Source organism: Trichechus manatus, unplaced genomic scaffold, assembly GCF_000243295.1.
Source record: "Trichechus manatus latirostris isolate Lorelei unplaced genomic scaffold, TriManLat1.0 scaffold00157, whole genome shotgun sequence".
Taxonomy (NCBI): domain Eukaryota; kingdom Metazoa; phylum Chordata; class Mammalia; order Sirenia; family Trichechidae; genus Trichechus; species Trichechus manatus.
This window is the reverse complement of record NW_004444093.1, coordinates 5,887,212-5,902,137: the sequence shown is the minus strand read 5'-3', so window position 1 is coordinate 5,902,137 and position 14,926 is coordinate 5,887,212. Positions and strand designations below refer to the sequence as shown.

Genomic DNA, 14,926 nt, shown 5'->3' with positions numbered 1-14,926 from the left:
TTGCACCACCCAGGGGCTCCTCCTGAGCCAGTAGTTGCTCAATAAATGTCAGTTTCCTTCTTCTAGTCTTCGGATCCCCAGCATTTTTGGGCTGGATGAGCTCCCCAGTGGAGAGTGGTGGTGGTTGATGTCCCAAATTTAATCATCACTCTGCTTGAACGTAACAGTCCTTGTGCCAAGACCATGGTGAATGGCTCTATGAGGGTCTAATCCCAATACCCCACGAGGTGGGTAGTATTTAGTATTCTCCTCATATGTCTCACTTAGGGTGCCCAGTGCAAGCCCAGAGCTCCCCAGGCCAGTCCTAGTTCCACCACTCCCAGCAGGATCACCTCAGGCAACACACTTCCCATCTCTAGGCCTCCGTTTCCTCAACTGTAAAACAGGAGTGACACTACCAATTTCATAGTCTGGACACAAATACCACACTTTACATATGGAAAACAAGACAGCCACATTACGGGTAAAACTCTGGCTATCAACCATGGCAGTAAAGAAAACTTTTCTGGATCACTGAGGAAAAATGAGATTATGAACATAAAAGTTGTGGCCCGGGGTTCAAGAGACGGAAACAAGTTGATGCTTTCTTTTCCTTCAGCTTTTTATTCCCAAAATCACACCAAAAAGCAAATGTTAAACTGAACAAAACTGCACGTTTTACATAAAATGTTCGTTTCCTTATTGTTTAGAGCTTTTACAAATAAGAAAAAGTCTCCTCTTAGAAAAACCAGCAAAAGACAAACAGGCAATTTGAAAAAGAATATAAATGGCTAATCATAGCCACTATCAAAGGAATGAAACCTTACAAGAACGAGATAGCATCTCTGTGATCATCATTATCTTCCAGAAGCTACACAAAAAACCTTTGGGTGGGGAGAAGAGGAATTTGGGTGTGTTTATTTGCTTACAGAAAGTACTGGAAGGACACTACAAGTTAACAGTGGTGATTTCCGGGATGTTTTTCTTTAGTTTTCTTGTATTTTCAAATTAAACATCACTTCTGCAGCCAGGGAAATCTCCGCATTGCAATAAGTGGGGACGAAGCAAGCCAGCAAGCGGCTGCCGGGCGCTCTGGTACCCGCAGGTGGCAAGAACAAAGGAAGAAGGCGTCCGCGGCGAGCGCACGTTGGGGGCGGGGCCTCGGTCCGCGTCCGGGGGCGGGGCCTGCACCGTCCCGCCCTCTTCCCGCCGCTCGGGAGCCGCCCTCAAAGACTGCTATGGCCCGGCCGCGAGTGCGGCTGGTGGTCACAGCGGACGACTTTGGTTACTGCCCGCGGCGCGATGAAGGCATCGTGGAGGCCTTCCTGGTGGGGGCAGTGACTAGCGTGTCCCTGCTGGTGAACGGCGCGGCCGCGGAGAGCGCGGCAGAACTGGCCCGCAGGTGAGGGGCGGCCCCTACAGCGCCCAGGCGGGGCGAGGCGAGACCCCGGGGAGCCCCGGCCGGCAGCCGCCTCAGCTCCCTCTCCGGTCCACTCGCAGGCACAGTATCCCCACGGGCCTCCACGCCAATCTGTCTGAGGGCCGCCCCGTGGGCCCGGCCTGCCACGGAGCCTCGTCGCTGCTCGGCCCCGAAGGCTTCTTCCTCGGCAAGATGGGATTCCGGGAAGCGGTGGCGGCAGGAGACGTGGCCTTGCCTCAGGTGCGGAGACACGGCTGCAGGGATGCTCGTGGTGACTCAAGGCCAGGCCCCCTGGGCCCCGTAAAGCTGTTAGGGGCAGGAGCGGGCGCTGGTCGTTCTGTCATTCATACACTGGAGCAGGCACATAGAGAGGACCTCCCCGGGAGTTCCTTCCAGAAACTCAGTGGATTTACGATTCTTCCACTCCAGGTGCGGGAAGAGCTGGAGGCCCAGCTGAGCCGCTTCCGGGAGTTGCTGGGCAGGGACCCCACGCACGTGGACGGGCACCAGCACGTGCACGTGCTCCCAGGTGTGGGATACTCCTAGGTGGGAGGTGCCCCCAGGTGTGCAGGGGTGCTCCCAGGGGAGGGGAACATAGTCCTGGAAGGGGGCGGCTGCTCCCAGGCGGGAGGTGTGCTCCTCCCAGAAGAGTCGCCGGGCTTGACTCCTCTTTGCCCGCAGGCGTGTGCCAGGTGTTCGCCGAAGCGCTGCAGGCCTATGGGGTGCGCTTCACGCGGCTACCACTGGAGCGCGGTGTTGGCGGCTGCGCGTGGCTCGAGGCCCCAGCGCGTGCGTTCGCCTGCGCAGTGGGACGTGACGCCCGGGCCGCCGTGGACTCCTTCTCCCGCCACGGGCTGCGGTAAGGCCCCCTTCCCGTGTCCCGACCTAGCCCCACCCATTGCGCTCCAGCTGGCCCCTCAGCTGACACCGCCACCCCCGCCCCCCGCAACCGCAGGTGGACCGATGCCTTCGTGGGCCTGAGCACGTGCGGCCGCCACATGTCTGCGCATCGCGTGTCGGGGGCGCTGGCTCGGGCCCTGGAAAGTGTCCCAGCGGGCCACGCCCTGACAGTGGAGCTGATGGCACATCCCGGGTACCCCAGCGTGCCGCCAGCCGGGGGCTGTGGCGAGGGCCCAGACGCCTTCTCCTGCTCCTGGGAGCGGCTGCACGAGCTGCGTGTCCTCACTGCACCCACGTTGCGGGCCCGGCTTGCCCAGGATGGCGTACAGCTCTGCGCCTTAGACGACCTGGACTCCAAGAGGCTCGGGGAGGGGGCCCTCGGCGAGGCCACTCTGGAGCCCTCTTTGCAACCTTCCTCACCCTGACTCCGAAGGAAAGCCAAGCAAGCACTAATACCCCTTAGCGCGGAGGAAGCAGGTCAGAGTGGAGTACTGGTGCAGCCCAGAACCAGGGCCTAGAGCGGCGATCTGAAACCTGCTCCCTGGCTTGGCGCTGCCCTGTCATGCTGGCCAGAGCTTCTGTGGCCCCTTCCGGCTGCACTTGGGGCCAGCCTGTAACATCTGGGTCTGGCCTGCAGAGAGTTTGGTGCCCCTTTGGGTGGTAAACGTCTTCATTGTCTAGTGGCCGTGGTTCAAGGTCACTGCTTTAATAAAATACCATGTGTCTTGTAAATTGTTGTTGTGTGCCTTGGAGTCGATTCCAACTCATAGCTACCCTATAGGACAGGATAGAATTGTCCCATAGGGTTTCCAAGGAGCAGCTGGTGGATTCGAACTGCTGAACTTTTGGTTAGCAGCCTGAGCTCTTAATCACTTCACCACCAAATTGGGGGAGTTTTAAAACTGTGCCAGGAAACCTTCACTGAAACAAGAACAGACACAGAGCCAACTCCCGGGTCAGTATCTCAGAGAAGATAGCAAAACACACCCCCCTCAGCCCGCCATGTCGTGCTTTTGTTCATGCTTAGGTTTTTCTCCTTTCTGCGTGGGGGGATGGGGTGGCATGGGGTGGGATGGGAAACAATTATCTCACCAGGCTGCTTTTTGGGAGGCATATTATATATCTCAAATTTTTATTAAAGACAAGTCACCTAAGTAAGCAGCCCTCTGTGTCCCAGAAGATAGATCTTAAGGGGTCATTTAAGCTCACTGTTGTTAGTTGCAGTGGAGTCAATTCTGACTCATGGTGACCCCGTGTGTTACAGAGTAGAAACCCATAGAGTTTTCTTGGCTGTAATGTACTTCTTAATGGAAGTAGATCATCAGGTCTTTTTTCTGTGGTGCTGCTGGGTGGATTTGAAACGCCAACCTTTAGGTTAACAGTCGAGCAGAAACCATTTGCACCACCGAGGAAACTTTGCTCATAGGAATGCATTAAAATTTCCCAGGAGGGGGCAGTCTTCTGTGGACATGGGACCCTGAGATTCCCAGTTGGTCCTGGTGATGTGTGGGTTGCCTGCGGTCCCAGTCTGGCTCTGGACCAAAGGTCCTGAGATAGCAGATGGTCAAGGAGAGTTTTCTGGAGCACAGAGTCCTTCTGTCCCACTGCAGAGGACAGAAAGGCAGATGGGACACCACACGGTCCTGTCACCTTGTCTCAATGTCAGGTTTATAAACTGTGAGGCAGGCACCATTGTCCCCATTTTAGCAACTTAGAGGTGGAGATGGCATAGCAAGTTTCATCTCTTTGACATGCATTGGGCCCTAGTCTGGGCCAGGCACGTATCAAGTGCACGTAACAGAAGAGGTACTGCTGGCCAGGTAGCCTCTCAGAATGTGACTTCATGAAGGGGTAGGGTGGGAGCTCCTTTCTGCCTCTGCCCCTCCCCTTGACCGTGGCTCCAGCCCCCTTTCCTGGCCCATCTTCCATCTTAACCTTTCCTTGACCTGGACTTTCCCAACCACAGTCCCTTCCCTCTGTTCTTCCCCCCAGGAGCCCAGACTGCTGGGAATTGGAACCACTGTGAGATTGGTCCCGCCTGCTGCCTAGGCCGCATCTCCTCACCTCAGCCCACTGTGGCCTGGCCACACTCTTGTGGGCCACTGGTGGAGCTGGGATGAGGATTGGCCAGGAGGCAGCTTGTTGGCAAAGGCACTTCCCTCAGGGGCTCTCCTGTGGAGGCATTCTGAGGGAGGAAGCAGCTAGCTGTGTGGAACTTGGGCTCGGGAGAGGCGTGGGTGGGCAGGCGAGGGATTTGGGGTCTGCAGATGCCAAATGAAGCTGTGGGGGTGGTTACACTCACCCAGGGAGGGAGAGGTGAGCTGACATGAGGGCCCAAACCAGCCCTCGGGGCCACGAGTATTTAAAAGACTGAGAGAAAAGGGGGCATGGCCAGAGATAGAAGAATCCAGCAACTGAGGCCTGGCTCACCAGGGTAGAAAGGGCAGTAAGGACCCATTGTGTGGGTGATCACTGGTGCCCACTGGGGACAGTGGCAAGGGGAGGTGGCAAGTCAGTTACTGTCGTCATCCATTCATTACTCGTGATGGAGGGTTTGCTCTGCACCAGGCCAAGGCCAGGTGCCTGGACACAGCCCGGCCTACTAAGGAGCTCACACGGACACATATAGGCACAATGGCCGTGATCTGGCTGCACCGGAGGAAAAAGGGAAGCATAGCACAGTGGGGGGCCAGGACAGGTTGGGGAACGCACTGTTGCCGTGGCCTCTGTAGGGTATTGGGGTCAGGCTCAAGGCTCCCCAAGATAGCTCTTTCCACTCTGATCCTCTCTGAAGCCAGCATGGTTCCCCAGCAGCCTTGATGGCTGTGAGGCAACCTTCCAGTCACCTGGGACATGGCCACAGAACAAGTCCCACCTGGGCTAGGCACTGCATTCGGAGTGGTGCAGCTACAGCTCTGCTTCTTAGATTGGAGCCATTTCTCCCACAGTGTGTGCACGAAGCAGGGATATGAAGAGCCAGCCCCAGCATGGGGTGGGAAGAACAGACCAGGCTGGCTTCCCTCTGGACTGAGTCTGAAGGCTGCCCTGCAGGGTGTGGCATGGAAGCACTGCCAGATGGACACAGCAGGAACAGGGTGGGCTGAAGGGCCGCCCGCCTGTGGATTATGCAATAAGGAAGTGCTGGGGCCCCAGCCAGGCTGCAGCAGGCACAGGAACGAGGGATGAAGTAGACACGTATTTCCAGATGCTGAACAATTAACAGAAGTATGAAAATGGTGGCTCCCACAAACAGGAAGTTGAGAGAGGGTCTTGAGGCCTCTTGTTTTGGGGAGGTGGGGCCTGTGGCTGCATCTGGGCTCAAAGAGCCCTAATGGAAGGATCTGTGCTGCCTTGGCAAAGTTACTCTGAGCCTGTTTCTTCCTCTGTAAGGACAAGGATAACAGTGCCCACAGGGTTTTCTTGAGATCCACAGAGGATCAAGTGCCAGACCTGGGGCAAGCCACCCACTGGTGATCAAAGGCGAGGCCTCTTCTCTTTGCTACCTCATAAAATGACATTCTGGAAGGCTCTCCCCAGACCTGCAGCCTTGGCTCTGAGTGTAGGCTGCGTTTCTGCTGGCGTTGAATTCCAGGCCAAAGAATAAGTCACGTGCACAGCTGGGCCCTGCCCGAGTCTGTGCTGTGGCTGCAATGCATTAGAAGACGGCCACTGGGAGACACAGGCAGGGTGCTGGCCTAGACCTTGACCTCAAGCATACCCTCCTTAGATCCATGACCTTGATCAAACAGCCACCCTTCTGGAACCCAAGTTCCTCCCCTGCTCAATGTGGATCATGTCAGTCTCTTGGGGCTGAAAGGTCTGAAGTACATACCTACAGGTGGAAGTAGCTGTCCCCATCCACAGACACCCACCAGGTCCCTCTGCAGGCCCCGACAGAAGAGGCTGGGATGGGAAGAGGGGCAGGCAGAAGCTGCCTGAGAGCACAGGCTCCAGGCCCTGGGCCACAGCTCCCTTCCCAGAGCCCCAGGGCACAGGTCCCTGGTGTTCCCACCCCTAGTGAGGAAGAAAACCCACAGGGCCAAGCCGGTGTCTGAGAGCATTTTTATTAAGGGCAGCAGAATGGGATCGCAGCATTTCAGCCTATTCTCCACCACTGGAGGGGGCGGGGGATAGGGTGAGACCCAGTGCACTTGGAGGAACTGTAACTCCTGAGTGGGCCGGCGGCAGGGGCTGCTGACAGCTCTCCCCTCTCCAGAGGGCCAGGGCTTTGGTTTTGGAGCAGCCAGGATTGCCCGGCCTTGCTCCAGCCTGCCCCAAGCGCTCGGCCATGACTTGGCCAATGTGCAGATGGACAGGCAGGCAGCCCAGGCCCCGGGAGGGGCCACCCACTGACCTGCCATCAGCCAGCCAGGCCTCTGCTGCTGCGGCAAACCACAGGGTGTGAATGCCAGGGCTGAGTCCCTGAGAGGCTGCGGGCACAGAGATCTCCTCCGTGGTGAGCAGAGAGAAGTGAGGTGGTGATAGGCAGGCAGGGCTACAACAGCATAAACACGAAGCGCTGAGATTGTTTCCAAAAATGGCAAGGTTTCTGGATTCGGAGAAGCAACGAGAACAAACAGTAGCTTGTTTGGATAGCCTTTGACAGAATTTGGCATTTTATTACAAATCTGAGTGTGAGTGCAATCAAGTCCATTTTCACCTTTCTACTAATGAAGAGACAGGTGTGGAAATGCTGACCTGGTGCTCCTGCCGTCGCTAGACACACAGGAGTCTCCAGAAACCTGCCCCTCGTACACCTAGGACTTCAGAAGCTGGGTTCATATACACCCCATGGAGGCGTGTGCCCGAACAACTAAATGGCATATTCTGCCAAACTTACCATCACTGCTCACCTCTGCACAGGGAACACCGAGCTGGTAAGCCCTGGGACCATCTCAAGTTATAGAACTAAAATTAAAACAAAAGGCAAAGCTTCTTTACACCATCTTCTCCACAGGACCTGGTCCCCTAAATGGCCAAGAAGGGCAGCAGCCGGTGGCCAATGCAGAGTGGGTGACACCAAGCATCGGGACCACCGGCTTCTTCTGGGTGTCAGTGTGACGAGCATTTTCTACTCTTTCTTTCAGGGGCAGTCCCACTTGCTTTCAAAAGACATGAACATTCAAATCTTTACAAGTTCATCTGATGATAAATTCTAAGGTCAATTTTTATTTCTACAAAAAAAGGCAGTCAAAACAATATAAAACACATTGAAAGGATATTATTGAGTGAGCTTCAAGTGGAGGTGGATTTCCGCAAAGGCCGTGAGTCCAAACGGAGAAGGAAGGCCATCTTGTTCCTGGGCTGGCCGGCTCCTAAGGGGTCAGCAGGCGCAACGTTGACCCCAGACCAGTGCCGTCTAAAGCCAAGTCCCGCCAGTTCCAAGCCCGCAAAGGACCAAGCTGTGTTGAGGGAGGCTGTGGTGGGGCCGTTGCTCAGAGGAGGTGGAGCGCAAGCTCCATGGCACATTCTGACAGAGCTCGGTGACAGGTGCGCTTGGGATTTCACGTAGATATTTTGGCTTTAGCTTCGTTTGCAATGACCAGCTGGTCTTCCCAAAGGGCTGCAGTGAGGAAGGCCAACCTTCGGCCTGAGAAGCCTTTCTGGTGAGAAATTCCTCATACACGTGAACAGTGTCTTCCGGCTGGCAGGCCCATCCCTCGGGCACCAAAGACCTGCTACTGTGGGCTTCCCCCAGCAGGCTGGTGCCAGGCTGGGGTTCAATTACCACACAGACAGCAGGGTTTGCCCATTTAATCAACACTATCGTTACATTAGCCAGGTTTTTACACAAGAGCTGGGCTTCCCTTTTACAAATTTTTTTTTTAAAAAGAAGTGTGTCTGTTTGCTTGTTTTTAAAATTTTTTTAAAGGATGCTATACACTGGAATCAGGAGAATTGGAACTAACTTCCATACCAGGCAGTGCAACACGGAAGAAAAGCCAACAGAAATGCCAGCAGCGTCTCTTCTCCTTTGCGGAGGAGACAGGACGTGGGTCTGGGGAAGTGAACAGGTGAAAAATAAACTGAATGCAAGAAAGTGGGAGTTGCAAGGGCTGCAGGAAGGTGAACCATGACCTTTTCCCCCGCCCGTTTTTTTAAACCTTATGGGCTACTGAATTAAAGTAGAAGATTGTTGGATAAATTTGGATGAGAAAAGAAACACCATTCTTTTGAAATAGATTGAAGCACTGATTTTTAAAACAAAGAAAGCAGAACTAGAACATCTTAAATTTTTAATCCTTTCTTTACAGGTTACCTAAACCACTTTTGATTAAGAAAACTGTAGAAAGTTAGTAATTGCCACAAGCGGACGCCAGGCGGTGGCACGCGTCAATTCTCCACAGAGTCCTGCTTTGCGGGGGATCTGAATGCACTGCTCAGGTCTCTGATCACACTTGCTGGAATCAATCACGGCATATTTTAGTCCACAGGTCGCTTTTCCCCATATTTCTTTGTAAACTCTTCAGCATTCTTACAGAATTTTTTACGGTCCTTAGAGTACTCTTCAGCTAGGTCAGCCCGGAGTGGGTGCTCGGGCTGGGGGTCGTTCACCAGTGCTATGAGGGACTGGATTACTGCAGAGAGAAGGACAAGGCATCGTGGGTTAGCACAGTCTCAAGAAGGGCACCTTATCCTAGAAGTGAAACTCTGATTTCCACACTGCTTTATATCTAAAGTGCTTTTCAGATGAAGCAGCCTCCCATCCACCCGAAATTCTAACTACCAGAGCCCAACCTATCTGTCCTCTCTAATTAGGAGAAAGTGTTGGACGGCAAACAGCCAACACTACAGCGGAGAACTGTTCAGAATGATGCCCCTCCTTCCTGACCTGACACCTGGGGTCCCTCTGCTGTGCTCCCCTATACACACACGTGTGCACGCTGAGCTTCTCAAGGGCAGGGGCCAGTGTGTGTGCCCCTGCCCTGTCCCAGCACAATGCTAGGTTCAGGACAGTTTCAATGGAAGTTTACTGAGTGAGCGCATGAAAGAAGAGAGGCCTGGCCAGACCCACCCCATGTGAAAGCATAATAAGCCTACCCTCGAAGGCCCCTAGCAGCTTCTGAACCAACCACTCGTCCAAGTGCTGGTTAATAACCCCCGGTGGCATCAGAACTGTTATTTCCAGAACCAGATGTCACACCGACGGCTCAGGGGTGAGTTCTGCAATGCTCCCTGGTAGTGCATCATGTCCCAGATGTACTGGAAGAACAGCCCTGGGATGGAAGACTGCACGTACAGGTGGGGGTGAGGGCATCATGAGAGGGCCAGGGGATAGCAGCCACAGGCCACATCAGAAGTAGGACATAGGCTCAAGCCCTCTCACATTCTTCCCTACACTCACCCGACTCCCGCTGGGATCAGCACCCCCGGAATGTTGCCACCGGTGCTCCCACTTCTCCCTCTAGATTGACAAAACCAATTCCTTTACTGGGGCCATGTCTTTCACCCCACCATTACAAGGAATGGATTGAAATACTCATGCCAGCTGTGTCATGCACAAAGCCAATTGTAAAAGGCACAACCAGTCAATGGCACTGCTGAGTGGGGGTGATAGCACGAAGTCTCCAGGAAGCCAAAGACCACCAGCCCCCAACTGTGCCTAGTAATGCTAAGGCGAGTCGAAGCAGCAGACTGCAGTGAGCTCAGGTGAGGCAGTGGGCCAAAGGGGAGGACAGGTTGGCCCATACAAGGCTGATGGTCTTGGCTGAGTAAGGAAGAGGGGCAGCTGGGCAGGGAGGCGTGAGGCCTGGGAAGCGAGGCTGGGGCTGGGTGAGCAGCATGCTTCTCAAATTCAATCTGGGCAGAGATTATTGCATCCCGTTTACACAATTCCACTGTCACTCTAGAGGAAGCGGGCACTGTAGGTATATTTTTGTCTCTTTCAAGATTTATCCCTTCTATTTTTATCCTTGCCTAACCGAACAGGAGTCCCTGGGTGGTGCAAACAGTTCCACACTTGGCTGCTAACCAAAAGGTCAGAGGTTAGAATCCACCCAGAAGCACCTTGAGAAAAAGGTCTAGTGATCCACTTCTGAAAGATCAACCACTGAAAACCCTAAGGAGCAGTTCTACTCTGACACATATAAGGTTGCCATGAGTTGGAGTTGACTCGATGGCAACTGTTTTTTTTTAAACTGAGCAGAAATGGTGATAAAGCTATTTTGTTTCTACTTCCCCAGCTTCAACTGTTGGTATACCAGTTTGCCATATATCCACACATAGCCTAAATTATTATTGACTTAATATAATTCTTTAGATCACCTCACTTTTTAATATAAGTACAAAAGAAATGTTATATTAGTAATCCCAATGGAAAACCACTTCCATTTGCCTTTAATAGAAGGCCTGCATTGGCCATCCAAGGTACAATTGGTGTCTATTCACCTGGAACAACAGAGGAAGAAGGAGAGTCAGGAATAGGAGGAGGAAAAGGAATGTGTGGCTAACTGCCCCCATGAACAATTGCCTCCTTTGCCATGAGACCAGAAGACCTGGATGGTGTCTGGTTACCATTACTGAACATTGTGATCAAAGATTCCAGACAAGAATCCTGATCAAAAGGGGACAGTGGGGGGAATGTAGAATAGAATTTCAAATTCTCTTGGACTCCAGACTTTCTGGAGCCATGGAGGCTGGATGAACCCCTGAAACTATCACCCTGAGATACTCTTTAAACCTTAAACCAAAAATATTCCCTGAAGTCTTCTTTAAACTAAACAACAGGTTATCTTAATTAGTAAAGAATGTCTGCCTTGAGCATTGTGCTCTTTTAAAGAACTATGTAATGTGGGATCAAACTGATAACTGCAACTCGAAAGGTTAGGTAATGTTAATGGAGGAGGAACAACTTGGAAAAGGAGGGTGAGAATGGTTGTTCAACTCAAAGAATATGATCAATGTCATTCAATTCTTCATGCAGAAATTGTTGAGTTGGTATATGTTTTGCTGTGTATATTTTCAATAACAACAAAAATAAAATGAATTATAAAAATAAAACAATTTCAAAGTGCACTTAAAAAAAATAGAAGACCTGCATTAATTAATATTAATGTAAGCATCCAAGAATCCCTCCTGTCCAGCCAGGGGAGGTGGCCCCACTGGGAAACAGGCCCTCTTCTGAAGGATCCCTCTCACAGCCTCTCCAGAAACCTGCTCTCAGTTCAGTGCGTTGGCATACGTCAGTGCACACACACTCAATGGGAGGTTGTGCAGTTTTACTGTTTTTTGACCTCAGGCTTGGAAGCCTGAACCACGTTTGCCTTACAGCATAAATAGGTGGCTTCCCAGCCTTTTCCATCATTAAAAATAGTTCTGCTACCATGGGAATTACTGCCTCACCAGTGCTTCAGGAAGTGCACTGGCTACCAGCTGAGCTGAATGCTTTGTAGGGGTGTTCTGACGAGTCCCCTGCTTCCCATTATGGATACTCAGGCTCTCTACTTCTCATTAGGATCGTGTCAGTACTTCATGTCTCAATATTAAATCATTTGTTAATCATTAAAACTCGCTTTCTAAAAGATACTCCTCTTGCAAACTTTCTCTTTGTCTATTTAATCCTAAGAATCCACTTGCAATCATTTGGTCAGACATAAACATGTTCAGATTTCTGATGAACATTTCATTCTTCCTCCGTTCCTTTGGGTGCATTTCTGGCTCCTCAGCTGAACTACAACAAGCTCCAACTGAGCTTAACTCATTTGATAGTACGAACACTGAGAGCCTCTCCAATGTGCTCCCACCCTGGAGTCTCAGGTAAAGGAAGAGTTCTTGTAACCCCTTGTGGCTCAGTAGTCTGAGGTTCGGGGCCTGTCACGGCAGTCTTGCCTGGGGGGACTTCTCCCTCCCCAGTCATGTGACAAGGACCCTGGGGATTTGTGTAAAGGGCTGACAAGACACCTTTGAACAAATGTAGCTATCAGGCTTCCAACACAGACTGGGATTCATATAGAAAAAAAATCAGGCCAGGTTCACAGAAGAACACTTTTTTTTCAAGTATTTATAAGAATCAACTTCAAGGCGAGGCCAAGATGGCAGAGTAGTCAGATGGCTTCCTATGTTCCTCTTAAAACAAAGACCTGAAAACACAAGTGATTTGATTGTATATGAATATCTAGGAGCCCTGAACAAGGCAAAGTTGAGGAACTGGACTGAGTGGTGGGGGTAGAGAGATGGTTTGGAAACAGCAAGGAGTTGCCTGACCTGACCCGGCGGGAGCCGCAGTCCTTCAGCCGGGACGGGCTCAGGGTGTGCAGTAAGGCAGGCATACAGCTCCACACGCTCGCTCGGGAGGCACTTTCCACATCGAGAGAGATGCGGCAGCAGAGATTCTGCTTGGACACTCCGAACCAGTGAAAAGCAGCACCCAAGTGGCTAAAGATAAGTACATGCGTGTGGCCTTTCACAGGGATTTAAAAAGAAAAAAAAAAAAAAAACCTGTTTGGGAAACACCTCTCTCTCATTTACCTCCTCCCTCCCCGCTATGAACCGGGTCCAGCTGGCTTCAGCGACCTATGAGTCCCCTGGGCCGGAAGCAGAGCCCATAAGGTGCCCTGACCCATTCTCCTGGCCTTGGAGGAGGAACAAATTAACAAACAGGGAGAAAATAAGCTACCGGCTCCCCTAGGCCAGGAACTCAGGGTTGGCACAGCTCCTTTGCCTAGACACAAGCATAAGGGGTCCGCAGACTCTGAGTGCCTTCCACTCCTGTATAGACTTGTGTGGACCCATCTCAACAGCATAAGCCCTCACTATCACAGTAAAACAGGGTAAACACCTGAAGTCTAACTTCAACTGTTTCAACTGTGAGGTGGCAGATTTGTGATGCTTGACACTCTGCCCTTTAAGCAGGCGCCTTACCTGTCCGCATCAGGTGCTTGAGGACTGGTGGCTCCACCGACACCACCAAGCCACCTGCTACAGGGATCCAAGAATAAGTGGTGCTCCCCAGTCCCTACAGCCAACAGAATAGGGTGCTCATAGTCCGGCTGCAAAACTCACCTACCTACTCACTCTAGGGAACAGGGATACGCTTTCGATTCAGACACTCAGGGGCAGCTGTTAGCCCCCTGCCTTGTTTAGTGTGTGACCCCCTACTGCAGCCAGATACCTGTGCCTACACCAATCACCCATGCCTCTCTAAGACTGTAGGTGAGAGCCTGCACTACACACTTGGTGACTGACTGCCTGGACACCTGAGCTAAATCCATACAGGAAAATTTAATGGTATCCTGGGCACACATACTTAGTTACAGACCTAACTACCTGCTGACAGGACATTAGAGCTTCAAAGACACCAGTAATCAAACCAGCGCTCACAAGCAGCCTATTCGGGCATACCAAAACAAAACATGAAGCTAGGGCACACTAAACAAATGTAAAATAAAATTATAACTTATTGATGGCTCGGAGACAATAGTCAATATCCAATCAAATACAGAAGCAGTCCATGATGGCTTCAGCAAGCTCCCAAAATAAAGAACCAATAAATCTCCTGGAAGAGAATTTCTTGGAATTACCAGAGGAAGAATACAAAAGATTAATATACAGAACTCTTCAAGAAATTAGAAAGGAAATTTATCAAAAAATGCAGGGAAGACCAAAGAACACACAGACAAAGCAGTAGCACAACTTCAAAAAAAAGTTATTCAAGAGCATAATGACAAATTTAATAGGCCACAAGAATCCACAGAGAGACAGCAATCAGAAATTCAGAAGATTAGAAATAAAATTTCAGAATTAGACAACTCAACAGAAAGTCATAGGAGGAGAACTGAGGCAGAAGTCAGAATTAGTGACACTGAAGATAAAGTACTTGATACCAACTTATTTGAGGAAAAATCAGATAAAAGAATTAAAAAGAATGAAGAAACTCTAAGAGGTTATGTGGGACTCCATCAAGAGAAATAACCTACGAGTGACTGGAGTACCAAAACTGGGAGGGATAATAGAAAATAGAGAGAATTGTTGAAGATTTGTTGCCAGAATACTTCCCTGATATCATGAAAGATGAGAAGATATCCATCAAACCCCACATAAGGTAGATCCCAAAAGAAAGTCACCAAGACATATTATAATCAAACTTGCCAAAACCAAAGATAAAGAGAGAATTTTAAAAGCGGCTAGGGATAAACGAAAAGTCATCTACAAAGGAGAGTCAATTAGAATAAGCTCGGACTACTCAGTAGAAACCATGCAGGCAAGAAGGCAATGCGATGACATATATAAAGCCTTGAAGGAAAAAAATTCCCAGCCAAGAATTATATATCCAGCAAAACTGTCTCTCAAATATGATGGAAAAATTAGGGTATTTCCAGATAAACAGAAGTTTAGGGAATTTGCAAAATCCAAATCAAAATTGTAAGAAACACTAAAGGAGGTCCTCCGCTTAGAAAATTAGTTAACATCAGATAACAACCCAAGACTAGAACACAGGACAGAGCAACCAGATATCGACTCAGATAGGGAAGTCACAAAAATACATCAAAACTAAAACACTGAAAATAGAGAAACAGAAATATCGATATGTAAAATATGACAACATTAAAACAAAAGAGAGGGACTTAAAAAAATGCAGACATAAATTTTTCATATGGAGGGGAAGTCAAGACGATATAAAGAAATAAA

The 14,926-nt window shown here is 50.6% G+C and overlaps 2 protein-coding genes across 2 annotated transcripts in view; one reads left to right on the top strand and one right to left on the bottom strand.

The window, feature by feature from the left end:
- The first annotated feature begins 1,217 nt into the window (after positions 1 to 1,217).
- On the top strand, positions 1,218 to 2,754 carry YDJC (YdjC chitooligosaccharide deacetylase homolog). The gene is made up of 5 exons (XM_004386194.2): positions 1,218 to 1,381; positions 1,480 to 1,639; positions 1,829 to 1,928; positions 2,081 to 2,258; positions 2,355 to 2,754. The coding sequence occupies exons 1-5, from the start codon at positions 1,218 to 1,220 to the stop codon at positions 2,722 to 2,724; spliced, it is 972 nt and encodes a 323-aa protein (XP_004386251.1). The 3' UTR covers positions 2,725 to 2,754.
- Positions 2,755 to 8,116: 5,362 nt separating this feature from the next.
- The window catches only part of UBE2L3 (ubiquitin conjugating enzyme E2 L3), a 31,579-nt gene continuing 24,769 nt past the window's right edge, over positions 8,117 to 14,926 (bottom strand). The window contains exon 3 of the mRNA XM_023740542.1: positions 8,117 to 8,877. Within this exon, the coding sequence (XP_023596310.1) occupies positions 8,723 to 8,877 (155 nt within the window). The 3' untranslated portion in view covers positions 8,117 to 8,722. The remainder of the gene's footprint in view (positions 8,878 to 14,926) is intronic.